At 38.9% G+C, this 12,571-nt stretch overlaps 2 protein-coding genes across 2 annotated transcripts; one reads left to right on the top strand and one right to left on the bottom strand.

Annotated features, from left to right (window-relative positions):
* Positions 1–4,601: 4,601 nt before the first annotated feature.
* On the top strand, positions 4,602–5,523 carry LOC106155234 (thioredoxin-like protein 4B). Its single transcript, XM_087015831.1, has 2 exons — positions 4,602–4,747; positions 5,129–5,523. Exons 1-2 carry the CDS (start codon positions 4,626–4,628, stop codon positions 5,229–5,231), a joined length of 225 nt encoding a protein of 74 aa, XP_086871957.1. The 5' UTR covers positions 4,602–4,625; the 3' UTR covers positions 5,232–5,523.
* A 385-nt stretch (positions 5,524–5,908) lies between these two features.
* LOC147761131 (uncharacterized) lies at positions 5,909–9,770 on the bottom strand. The gene is made up of 4 exons (XM_087015745.1): positions 9,349–9,770; positions 8,441–8,600; positions 7,919–7,973; positions 5,909–7,372 (listed from the first exon to the last, which is right to left on the bottom strand). Exons 1-4 carry the CDS (start codon positions 9,383–9,385, stop codon positions 6,716–6,718), a joined length of 909 nt encoding a protein of 302 aa, XP_086871871.1. The 5' UTR covers positions 9,386–9,770; the 3' UTR covers positions 5,909–6,715.
* Positions 9,771–12,571: the final 2,801 nt, after the last annotated feature.

The raw sequence follows: 12,571 nt of genomic DNA, 5'->3' as shown, positions 1-12,571 counted from the left end.
CCAAAACGTTCATAAATGCATACGGCATTTTCCCCACACCTTGCTGAAAACAATTTTTTAAAAAATGTAAAATTGGAACATGGTCAAGACATGTCCCATTCTATTATCATCATTCATGTTATTATGGCTTAAGTGTGATTGAAATGAAAACAAAGATGGTCAATATAAGACACAATATAATGCACATTCTAAGTGTGCTCCCAAAATCAACGCCATGTTGCCCACGTCCCAATGATGTTACCCAGTATCATGGACGTGAAGAAATATATAATAATGGATATATAATGGGCACCTGGTCAATATACACACTGGGTGGAGATGCTCTTGCCTCCCTGGGAAAAGAGTCCGACTGCCCTATTAGGTGCTCGGAACTAATACAGGCACAATGTCTCTCACTGTCACATCTGGAAATTACCCGTCTCAACCCCTACTTAGCTGAGTGCCGAGTGCCAAGCAAAAAGAAACAGCGGGTACCATTTAGAAAGGACTGGTATGTCCTAGTACAGGGTCGAACCCACGTCCTCCCGTTCTGGAGACGGGCACCTTGACCACAAGGCCATCTGGTCCATTGATGTGCAGGTTTAGTTGCAAAGATTTGACTTCATATTAAGGTGAAGAAATTATTATCACTTCCAGTTCACTCTATTGTATATTTATGTGCCAGCATTTTATTATAACAGGTCACAAAGTTCATTTTCACATTTTTAAAAAGGCAAATTAGGAAATAATGTAACATTCTATTTTTATTACTTTTTTCTGCATATAAACTCTGAACCATTTTCTGTTATAGTCTTTATAATTTTACCTTCAGTGCAAAATTCTCCAGAATATTGATTGGTACAGGTGCATTGGAAAGCATGTTCAGTTAACATTGTGCAAGTCCCACCATTGAGGCAAGGGTTAGGGTTGCAGGAGCCTAAAACTAAAATTAGCAAAAACAATTGCATGTTACGCATGCTCTTTCAGTTTACATTTGTAGCTTATGTGTATAGAATTTGAGTATTTGAATTAATTGCACCACCAGTTTATAGGCCCTGGCAGTACACATGGGTTAGTCCCAACCCATGTTGTCTCCCTACCCTCTACCAGGGCCACAGCTTGACTTTTCACAGGATATTCACAAATATGTATTTAGATAATTAAACGGTCATTTTACTATCTTTGACCCTGTATTTTCTTATAAACTATTAGCATCCCTATGTTGAACATTGTATGTCGATTGTTACACTAGTTAAGTGTACTCCTTCCAAATATATTCTTCTCTGTCATTCGTCAGTCTGGCCTCTCTACTTACCTTGTGAGTCAATGACCGAGACACACACCATCAATACCAGAAAAAGGAGCGGCAACAATCCCATCAATGATTTGTTGTCTTTGTAGCTTACAATGCTATAAATGAAACAAAATATGAACAAATTGCTCCAATTTCTTCAGCAACAATAAGATATCTTTAAATCATTGAAAGATGGAACAGGGCAACAAAGCTTACATATGTACAGACATAAATGCCAAAAATTGATGCACAAAATAAGTTAATTTCAAATTGTCAATTTTTACGTATTATTAAGGCTGTACAGCAAAATCAACACCAAAATTTAGATATACACAAGAGGTAATATGGTGATGAAGAATACAAAATTAGCATATGGCTTCAGGCTCATAAGAATTAACAATGAAAATGCCAGAATAAAAATAAATTAAATTTTCATAAAATATTACATCTCTCTTTCTCTCTCTCTCTCTCTCTCACACACACACACACACACACACACACATCTGTGTCTGTACATAAAAATTTAATTATTGTACTCCGCTTTTCAACGTTCATCCTGGTGCTTTCATCGGGGATACCTCAGGTTGAGGTACAATTACGTCGCTAGCCTAACCTTACATGTTACTGGAATATATTAAAGTACACGTAAAGCTTTGTAAAGTCCCTACAAAGTCCCACACATCATAGATACTGAATTTTGCCTTGAATGAAAAAATACCCTCAAATTATCGTTTTGTGCTTAAACCATTCATAACTTGGACATAAGTTTGATATACAGTGCACTGTAGTTACTATGACATTCCTCCAGTTGGGTCTGCTGGGGGAGGGGGGCATTTAAATGATAAACGAGGAAGTCTACCTGTAAAAGCAGCAGCGGTGGTTTAAATGATCGCTATCTCGGTTCCTTTTTCTCTGACAGCAACATAGAAAGTGTTTAGGGAGAAAGTCACACAAAGACCCGACGTTGTTTTGTCTTCACATTTCCTCCTCCTTTTTTTACTGCAATTACTATCGTCAATTCATGAAACCGAGAAAGCAATTAAGTGACGGCATATTGAATATACACTGTAGTCACTAGGTGCATTTCGCTGAGTGTTTACAAGATCTAGCGACACTTTTTTCGCAACGCGTTCTAGTTTGATAAATCAGGGGGTGTTTTTGCTGAATCGGGGGAATCTGGAGATATGTCCCTAAATGGGGAGATTCTCGAGGAGACCGGTAGTGTTGAAAGGTCTGAAGAATTTTGTCTGTTAAAATGTGAAGGCTAGCTTAAATTATCGTACAATGAATGGTATCATACTTGCCTTAGGTCTTCAGCGTGTGCAACAAGTGACGCGAAACGGCAAAATATAAGCAAGGAGGGGTGTGTTTGTTTATGGGGGCGGGGGCCAGTTAGTGGTATTTGTATGTGTAGTTGGATAAAATAAAATAGTCCAGAATAGTATACGTACACGTTTGAGAAGTTGAACATGGAAAAGCTTTCCACTGATAATAAAAAAAACATCAGGAAGAAAACGAAATAGAATGTTTTGAAATTTAAACAGTTACTCTGGTGGCTTTGCGTCATGGCTAATGAGTCTGTATTTAAAGTATAATCCCTACTGTTATAGGCCATCACCTTGATGCAAAACAGTCTATCGTTTCTTCCACAGCGAGTCCCTTTAATTAATGTATTGTATTACTCATTTACCCATTTTTTACACTCTCTCTGTTTCTCTCCCTTTTTCTTTCTCTTGTAAGAAGGAGGGTAAATAATTAAGCACTGAAAATCTGCATCACCAATCTTCAGAAACGAATGAGTGAATGAACCATTGGGCTGGTTCACAACGTCCGACACAGCAGAATGAATCAAATAACAGCTTTTACAGCTTTAACTGCAGTTAGCTGGTGTCACTATATACATAATCCACTGCACGCGCGAAGCTGTTGAACAAAAGGATAGTTCTCTACGGAAGATTTTTTGTTTACATTTACTTATAAGTACTCAAAGGGGGCGTGCCTTTGTGTTCTAAGGCTCAAGTTAGCAAAAGCATAACTGTTTATAAGGCCTGATTTAATACTATGCTAGGGTCGTGAAAAAAACTTACCTTGTCTGATCAGGCAATGAAACCTCCCAGTAGCAAGGCTGTTTCACTCAATGCTGTTTCAGTGTTGCAGTGTGCCTATTAACAGAGGGCCACGTGAGAAATCATCCAATAACAGGCATGTTCATTTGCATATATGTCTCCTTGTTGATCGCAATTTACCTTGAAAGGTTTTGGATTTTAATTTTTTTTTATTTTTTTTTTTTTCAGCATTAAGCTTACACTATCCATTTGACAAATAGAGTTCATTTCAGCATGCCCGCAGTTTAAAGATATATTTCCTGAAATGTATCTTATAACCTTGTTTCTCAGCTCCAATGTATAAGACCCCATTCCCATAGATTTTAGATCGATCTATCGCTGTGGGGAGTCTCACTAGATTACTGTCAGCTTAGCCAGCTTTAGCGTCTGTCCCGCCTACTAAAAGCTGTAAGGGGGGTAATCAATTATGGTGCACGCTCGGCTGACTGCAATTTAGCGTGAACGCCCAGGGAGTTAGGTCGATCTAAATCTAAATCTCTGGATCGATCTAAATCTCTGAGAATGCACCCTAAAAGCTAGGCCACTGCAGCGACGGCACATATGAAGGTGGGAAGACCATCATAGAATAAGTGACTGTCACATTTCATTGAATAGAGTGCTTTTCAGCATGCCCGCAGTTTAAGTTAATTATCCTGAGATGTATTACTTAACCTTATTTGAGTTCTGTATTTCATTTCCATATTCATTTATCAATGTTCATTTTATTACCTCCGCCAAGGAGGTTATGTTTTCACCCCTGTTTGTTTGTCATCAACATAATTAAAAAAGTTAAGGATGAATTTTGATGGAATTTTCAGGGTAGGTCAGAAATGGGTTAACGTAGAAGTGATTAGTTTTTGGTGGTGATCTGGAGCAATAATCAATCAATAATCAAAAATTAAAAAACTAAGCTATGGACCGATTTTGATGAAATTTTCAGGAACTGTCAAAGTGGGCCAAGGAACAGATGATTGGTTTTTGGTGATGATCCGGATCAATAATAATCAATCAATAGTCAATAATCAAAATCAAAAAAATAAATCATTATAGAATGAAAATTTAGGGGTGAAACGGCATTGGGTGAAGACTTTGCTGCCTTGTCGGATGTCTGCGCTCCCGGAGTGCTTTTCTAATCTTGTATAATATATAGAACTGTGCTATTCAACACATGAATAAAGTTATAGAAAATAAAATGATGCCTTTCTTCTGTCTTGCAGCTATCAAAGACTGCAGAGCAGAAGAGGAAAATGGCTGTGATCTACTGTGTGGCAGTGGACGAGGTCCCGGTGTATGTGCAGTACTTTGACATTACTCTGATACCTGCCACCATTTTCTTCTTCAATGGACAGCACATGAAGGTGGACTGGGGGTGAGTGGTCTGAATTTGAGTGGGTTGAAAGGTTTCTAATCATATCATAATATATTCTGACTTTTTCTAAAGACAGTGGGTTACAAAATCTTACTGGCTGGGGCAGGGGAAACACTCGCCGATATAAATGCTATAACTGACTTATATTGGCTAAATAAAATAGGATTTATTTTATTTGGTTTAGTCAAATTCAAACCATTTGCAGAAAAGAGTGATGAAAAAGTAGTGATCTGGCTAAGTTGAAAAAAATGCTAGGGCTACCCTAGACTGAGCTGTCTAACCAATGTCACGTAAAAATATATTTTTTTACATGTGTGGCTTATGAGGTTACTTGCATCTAAATCTTTCCGTTAATATTCATTGTTATTTTCGACACACCAGATCATACCACGTTCATCGGCAGCTTCAAGACCAAACAAGACTTCATCGATGTTGTGGAGGTATTATACAGAGGGGCCATGAAGGGCAAAGTGATGGTGACTAGTCCCTTGGACCCCAGGGACGTGCCAAAATATGAACTGATTTATAAAAATATATGAGAAATTATCCACATGAGAGGTGTGATAGGATCCATTTCGACTTCCCAATGGTGCAGTTTAGTGGTATTACTTGGCCGAGATGGTGTTGAATGCAAACACCCTGCTGAGTCCACAGCATGTGGCATAAAAGTCTGACTTTGACTGAATACCATCAGCCTTTGCAGCCAAGGTTCACAAACCGGAAGTCCTTCCTTTCACTAGCATTTATTATGAAAATAAATACATTTTATCAACTTAGTGATTAATTAAATATGAAAATTCTCAGACACAAGCCTAAAATTTTTCGTACCGTTAGCTTACGGCCAACCTGGTCGAAGGCCTTCATCAGACTGACGTGAGTAGTTGTTCACACTCACTGACCGCTAGGTGGTATAGCGGCCAGGACCCTCTTATAAATGTCAGGTAGATCAACCCCCCGGTCCCTATTCATGGGTGCCTGGTGTCGGCTGATGTTGATAGCCTCTCGTATTTTCCGCGGGATGTCGGATGATTCAGATTCAAGAATCTTAGTTGAATTCCAATCTATACTGTGGCCGGTGTCTATTACATATTCAGAAATGGCAGAGCTGGTATTGCCTACAGTCACTGATTTCCTGTGTTCACTCACATTTATAAGAGGGTCCTGGCCGCTATACCACCTAGCGGTCAGTGAGTGTGAACAACTACTCACGTCAGTCTGATGAAGGCCTTCGACCAGGTTGGCCGTAAGCTAACGGTACGAAAAATTTTAGGCTTGTGTCTGAGAATTTTCATATTTATCCAACAACCAAGCTAATGAACCTTTTTGCTCATTTAGTGATTAATTGATGAAAATAATCAAGCAATTCTGTTTTCATATACTTTGCTAAAGCAAATTCTCTTGAACTGTTGATAATTATTTTCTATGCTGGAGGCAGTGTGCACCCCATTGTTAACAGTGTCAAGCAAAAAGGCTGAAGGAACTCTCACAAGTATATGTTGATCAGATGTAAAGAAATTCCTCAATTACTAGAGAAGTATGTTATACTGTACGAATTGTATTCAAAGTGTCCCATCTGGAATTAACTGCCAAATCAAAATTTCCCTGAAAATAAAGTTTTTTTTTCTGATTTGCTTGACCTGTCTCTGCACCAGGATTCATTCTTCATACTATTGTAAATCAAATAATTTTGTTCAAAAGAAGGATGATGGATGTGTTGATTAAGAAAATATGACTTTGGGACATTTTCTAAAGTGGACAGACCTTTAACCATAACAGACGTAATGACGCCATGCCTTCACCATAAATACATTGCGATTGCAATTCTAAATAAGAATGGGCGCAATAGAATTCACTGTCTGGTCGTCAGTTGCAATCATGTCATATATTGAAAAGTACATCACCAGCTCCTCAAAGCAACGTTGTGAAAAAATGCGGTTTGAATAAAAAATAATTTTCCCTATGTGAAATTTATTCATAAATATGTTCTGCGTCCGTTCTACCGTCAGTGGAATTACCAATAAGCTCAAGGTAATAGGGTTCAGAATCATCACAAGAGATCTGTCGATCGCCGCCAGAGAATGCCTGGTCTGTTGTCATTTGGCACACGTCACTGTAATAATATATTGACTCGCTCGTTTGTGCGGTGTCTGGGTCCGTATTTGGAGAATGTTTTACAACCCCAAAAATAGTCGGACTTGGGTTTCCCGCGTACGAGTACTCGTAGCAGTCACTTTCACGCTCATTTTCTTGGTCACTGATTGGTTCAACAGTCTGACGGACAGGTGCCCCGCCCTTTTTGCACTCACGTGACTCGCTCTGAGCGGGAAATGTGGATATTTCTGAGGCGCATGTAACGCCGTCTGTTGGCGTGTATAGCGAGTTTTCTCTCAATATCGTGCTTGCTGCACGATTGTCACTAGTTGTAATTCCTTCCTCCAGCATATGGACTATTGTCATCACTTTATTTGGTTTTGTGTTGTCGTGTATGTTTCCATGACGTGTACCCTTTTCCACGGCTCCCACGTTTGGTTGAGTGGGCGCTGAAATGGGTGTCTGTGCTGGTCGTCCCTTAACAGACTGAAGTCTCACCTCACGGCCTTTACCGTCCCCTCTGTGTGGAATATCCTGAAAAAATAACAAATTTTAGGTCACAGTCATTCGCTCGTGTACTCCATCCCAAAAGGCATTTTGGGCAATATCAAAAATACAATGTAAACCAAGGGCTCATTCCCAAAAAAACTATTCAACTCATGGCGTTGAGTAGAAAAATATGTTAAACTGATTGCATTCATCGAAAGTCCCCTCGGAGTTGGATCATTCTATGAAGACCGATAGTTTGATTGAGCATGAGCCCTTACACCCTTAAAGGCGGAGTCAGAGGGAAGAGGAAAGTGAATCTCAACCCACAGTTTTCATTTTATAAGTTATGCTGTGTGGAGAAAGTTGTAAATGAAGCCAATGAAATCAAAATTAATAAAGGTATAATGTTATAATAGAGGTATAATGTTATAATAACTCCAGTTCTTTAGTGAAACTGGTCTCAGTTATACGGATTATTTACTCATGCTTGTTATTATTATTCATTTTCTATTGTTACTCATGTTCATTTCCTCTCCTTGCATAGTTAAATGTTTTAAAGATCGTTTAGATCTGTTGTTTCCCGATACATACAGGTAACTCGGTAGATGCATTTCTCCTCCCTGTAGGCAGAATTCTTCTGAAACAACTGAAATTTAACATCCGGAAAGGCACAATTAGATGAAGTGATTTTAAAAGAACTATTTGCATAGTGAAATTACATTTAAAATGATTCTGTAAAGATTCAGTTTCTTAATGATTAATAAAAGAGAAAAACGATGAGGCAGCGTACTCTGCATTTTCAATTCTAAAGATAGGAAAAGTACGTATTAAGAAGCAATAATAATAATAAATAAAAATAAAAGAAGCAAAGTCATAAAGTTTGTATGACTTAAATTTCACTTTACTTTCACCATATTAAGCAGCTTTCAACAATTATCATTAAAAGGTATTTCACTTTCCTTAAAATAATAAAAGAAATCGGACATTAACATCCCAATGTTCAGATGCGTTGACGATTTATCAGTAATTGTATTCCGAAAATTAATTATTTTAAAAGTAGTCACAATTAAGTACATGGGAGCTGACTAACAAATCATATGATATGAATTTTACCTCTTTAAACAATCCCTCCGCCGCCACCAAAGTAACGCAAATATTGCGACGATAGCGAGACAGAGGACACTAGTAGCGACACCTGCCCCCACTGCCCCGGTGTCCAGGTCACACGTGCCAGGACAGTCAACTTCCGGCTTTGTAAGGTTTGCTTTCGATTCTGCATAATAAAGTTTTTTTGTCTTTACTACCGCCCAGTGACTTTTTATTTAGAGTAGGCGTATCGTCTTTAATAATGAAAACAATATGTTTTGCTACGAGAGAAGTCCGGTTAACTCGCATTATTCATTTTAATGAAAGTGGTTTGCTCCTCAGCAAAGCGACACTTACACCCCATTTCCATAGATTAGATCGTCCTATTTTAGATCGACCTAACTCCCTGGGGGTTCACGCAATGTCACGCTAAATAGCTGTCAGCCGGGCGGACACGAAAGTTAATTACCCCTTACAGCTTGTAGTAGGCCGGGACGGACACTTAAGGGGGATTATCTGACAGTAATCTAGTGAGACTCCCCGCGGTGATAGATCGATCTAAAGTTGTGGGAATAGAGCCTTACATGTACTTAAAATAATACTCACTAGTACATTTAAAATCTTTAAGTCATAGAAAAGAGGAATGAACAGTTTCAGAGTTTATCAAAAAGCATTCTAAGGATGCTTCATCTATGGCAAAGGGCATCTAATTATCTTCAAGTCGGACAAAGAAAGAATCTGGCGATTTATATCTGCCATATTCTCGAGCATTCAGCAAACACTGGTACATATAGGCTAATACTGCCAAACTCATTTCTGTACTGAGACGACGAAAGACATCAACATGTGATAATCGTACTCGGGAACGCGCGCGCACACGCACGCACACACACATATATACACACAAAGAGAGAGAGATAGAGAGAGATCATTACCTTCATCCAATGCCATATTGGGAGTTTCTTTTTTCATCGTCGTTTCTTGCGGACATCTAAAGAAGTGTCTCAAACCTTTTCACAATATCAGATGAATATTTTGCTTGATGAAACTTGACTGTCTGCTGTATCAATCACCGCCTCTTACAGTTTTTCATAGGAAATCTCCGGTGCGACGTCCCTCATACAGACCTGAGAACGGTGGTTTTATGACATCAGTGCCTCATGAACCTCATAGCAGAGGAATTTATTGTTCAAATTCTTCCGTCTTTAATCTTAGCAGATTGGGACTAGCTTTACAAATAAACCCACGAGGTCAGGCGGTCAGCGTGCTTGTCGCCTTTTCTGTTTGTCGTTGTTAATTTCCTATGGTTTCCAAGTAAACACGAGTTCACGTGGACTGAGATAGAACGGGCGGTGAAGCGACTTATGTGATGTCACTCGTCTTAAAAAATGCACCCTTCGCTTTATTTAACAAAGTGCGCTGCTGCTAGGGTGGTAACTTTCATATAACTACAATGGCCGGTTTATTAATTAGAAGAGAATGTCATTTTTATGCCAACGCACTTTAGCATATCTGCACTTTTATGTGTACACACCATGACAGGTATAGAAAGCGAATATTTGTGCTGCTCTTGTGGGACGGATGATGTGATAAGAAAATACTGTAAGTCAGAAGTGATGGAAATATGTGGGGGTTACACAAGAAACAGGAAGAAGCACATTAAATGTCATAATGAAACTGAGATATCATTTAATTTAGAGTATCATGAGTTTACAGAGGTCTAAAAATAAGCACTACGTGTATTCTGTCATAAATCATAAACTTGCGTGTGCAGTGGATTATAATGCTGTTATGAGGTTTTACCAAGGACATAGAAACCTTGGTTTTACGTTGTATTATTCAAGTAGACAAGGTCAGTGATTTGTCTCAGAATGCTGATGTGTGACATCGTTGCATTTTCTAGATCGAATGGTCGAAAGTTAATTCCTATAAGTAACAGTGACCGACCCGATGTACTGAAGGCAGAGGTAGGGGCAAACATTTAAACAAACCTTTCCTTAGTGTCGAGTGTCTAGATCTACCGTTTACCCCCCCCCCCCCCCCCAAACAACTCATGTAAGCACCTGCACTGTATAATATACTGCAGTGGCAGATCTTGAGGGGGGGGGGGGGGGGGGTCAGGGGGGTCCTGACCCCCCCCCCCCCCCCTTGATTTAAAAAAAAAAAAGAAGATCACACCAATGGTCCCCGCTGGAAATTATACTTTTGACAAGCTGAATCATAGTTCTAAACCGTACCAAATGGCATCGTTCGCCCTCTAAAATTCAGGGCCCTTAAGCGCCCCCCCCCCCCAACCCCACGCCAATGCAAGGGGGGAGAGGGTCGACTTCGCATCTTTGGACCCCCCCCCCCCTTTCAAATAATCCTGGATCCGCCCCAGCACAAATGTGAAGTCTAACTTCGGCCCACTATTGGTGCATCATCACTAGATTATTGGCAATCAAACATTGCTTGCTTTGTGTACTTTGTAAAACAGACTACATTAGGGACGTTTACACGTCTATCACACAGCTATCATTTCGTGGCACTTGTAAGTCACCCATCTTAATCCAGGTTATTATATGTAGGAAGGGAAATTATAACATGTATCTTTAAAAAAAAAAAGCACTCCGTGATGATTTGAACAGTCCAAGCAGGGCACCAAGACGTTATATAGGGACTTAAGAAAAAGGAGTAAATGCAGGGCCGTTTTCATTTTACACCATAGCGATTTATGAAAAAAATTAGTATCCACAGAAACAGCTGACCATTTTACCACCACAATTATGACAGTTTCTAGAGAAGTTTGAAAACGCTTATATTTAGAAAATATATTGGTTGATTTACTCTTTCAGCTTTTTTTTTTTCTTCTTCGAATTCGGTATTCTTAAATTAATTTTATATGTAATGCCATTTTCAAATAGCGCAGAAGCGTAAATAAATGCAGATGAATCCGATATCACTTTATTGCAGTAGTTGAGACAGTTGTGTTGTGTGTTCCTCTTTCAGAGGGATTGTGTCGCTCGTGCATTTGGCTCCATTCTGCTTAGTTTAGAATATTACTAAAACCACTATTACTTGTGTTATTGCAGACTTGGTCAGTATAATTTCTCTATATATAAATGCATTACGTCATGCTGAGGTTATTCTTACTTTTTTTTTGGTTATTATAGAACAGATATTAGGCTGTTTTTATCTAGAATCTTAATCGTTCTTAATATATTTTTCCGTGTCTTGGCAAATTGTGTTCTTAATAACTTGTTTTATGTAAAGTCTACTGAACATTTTAAATGGATGGGTTTTAGACGTAAAATATTATTATTATTATTATTATTATTATTATTATTATTATTATTATTATTATTATTAGGTCACATTCCCAGTTGTGAGTGATTCTTAAGGTTGTCCAGTGGAGTAGATCAAGCTGTGGCGTCCGCGACGGCCAGCTGGTCACTGTAACTGTCCATCACAGATGCTGGTCATTAACAAAACGGACAGTGAAGTTGGCTTCTCGTAAATATCAAACGGGAAAAGGAGTACAACCTCACTGAACTGGTCCTTAATGTCAACCTTAAATACAACATGAATACAACTAACCCCAGGGTGTGCGAGCGCTACAATTTACACCGAGGAGAGATTTGTTTTGTTTGACACATTTTTAAACACCACTCACTGAATGTGGAGAACAAATGTTTTGTATTTGTCGCTTTTAAATGACAGGGACAGTGACGCTGTCATTGCTCTGGGGAAGTTTTGAAGATGTGATGAAGACCCATAATTACCTATTATAGCCTATCTCTTAAACAGGCAAGCTTCGAAGCACCGTTAAAAGTCCCGCTATTTCTTAGCTTGGCGTAGCTGAAGGGTAATATGCTTAGCTTTTGTTCTCAGTTTTGTTGAAGTGTGGTTATTTATTCGCTTACGAAGGGAAAAAAGAAGTAAGGAACACATAAAAGGGATATTTTGTTAGTAAAAAGAAATAAAATTTTAATTCACTAAAATCAAATAAATTGTCACTTGCATTAAGCATACACACTAAGGGTGCATTCCCAGAGATTTAGATCGATCCAGAGATTTAGATTTAGATCGACCTAGCTCCCTGGGGGTTCACGCTAAATTGCAGTCAGTCGAGCGCGCACCATAGTTAATTACCCCCTTACAGCTTTTAGTAGGCGGGAC

Source organism: Lingula anatina, chromosome 6 (genome assembly GCF_051362555.1).
Source record: "Lingula anatina isolate TDL-2025a chromosome 6, LinAna3.0, whole genome shotgun sequence".
Taxonomy (NCBI): Eukaryota; Metazoa; Brachiopoda; class Lingulata; order Lingulida; family Lingulidae; genus Lingula; species Lingula anatina.
Note: the sequence above shows the minus strand (reverse complement) of the source record. Positions and strands in the feature narration are given on the sequence as shown.

Coding starts and splice junctions, on each gene's coding strand:
- LOC106155234 (XM_087015831.1), top strand. CDS start 4,626: ATGGCTGTGATCTACTGTGTGGCAGTGGACGAGGTCCCGGTGTATGTG. Junction 4,748..5,128: donor CACATGAAGGTGGACTGGGG/GTGAGTGGTCTG, acceptor TCGACACACCAG/ATCATACCACGTTCATCGGC.
- LOC147761131 (XM_087015745.1), bottom strand. CDS start 9,385: ATGAAAAAAGAAACTCCCAATATGGCATTGGATGAAG. Junction 7,974..8,440: donor CGGAGGGATTGTTTAAAGAG/GTAAAATTCATA, acceptor GTTAAATTTCAG/TTGTTTCAGAAGAATTCTGC. Junction 7,373..7,918: donor ATGCATCTACCGAGTTACCT/GTATGTATCGGG, acceptor TTATTTTTTCAG/GATATTCCACACAGAGGGGA.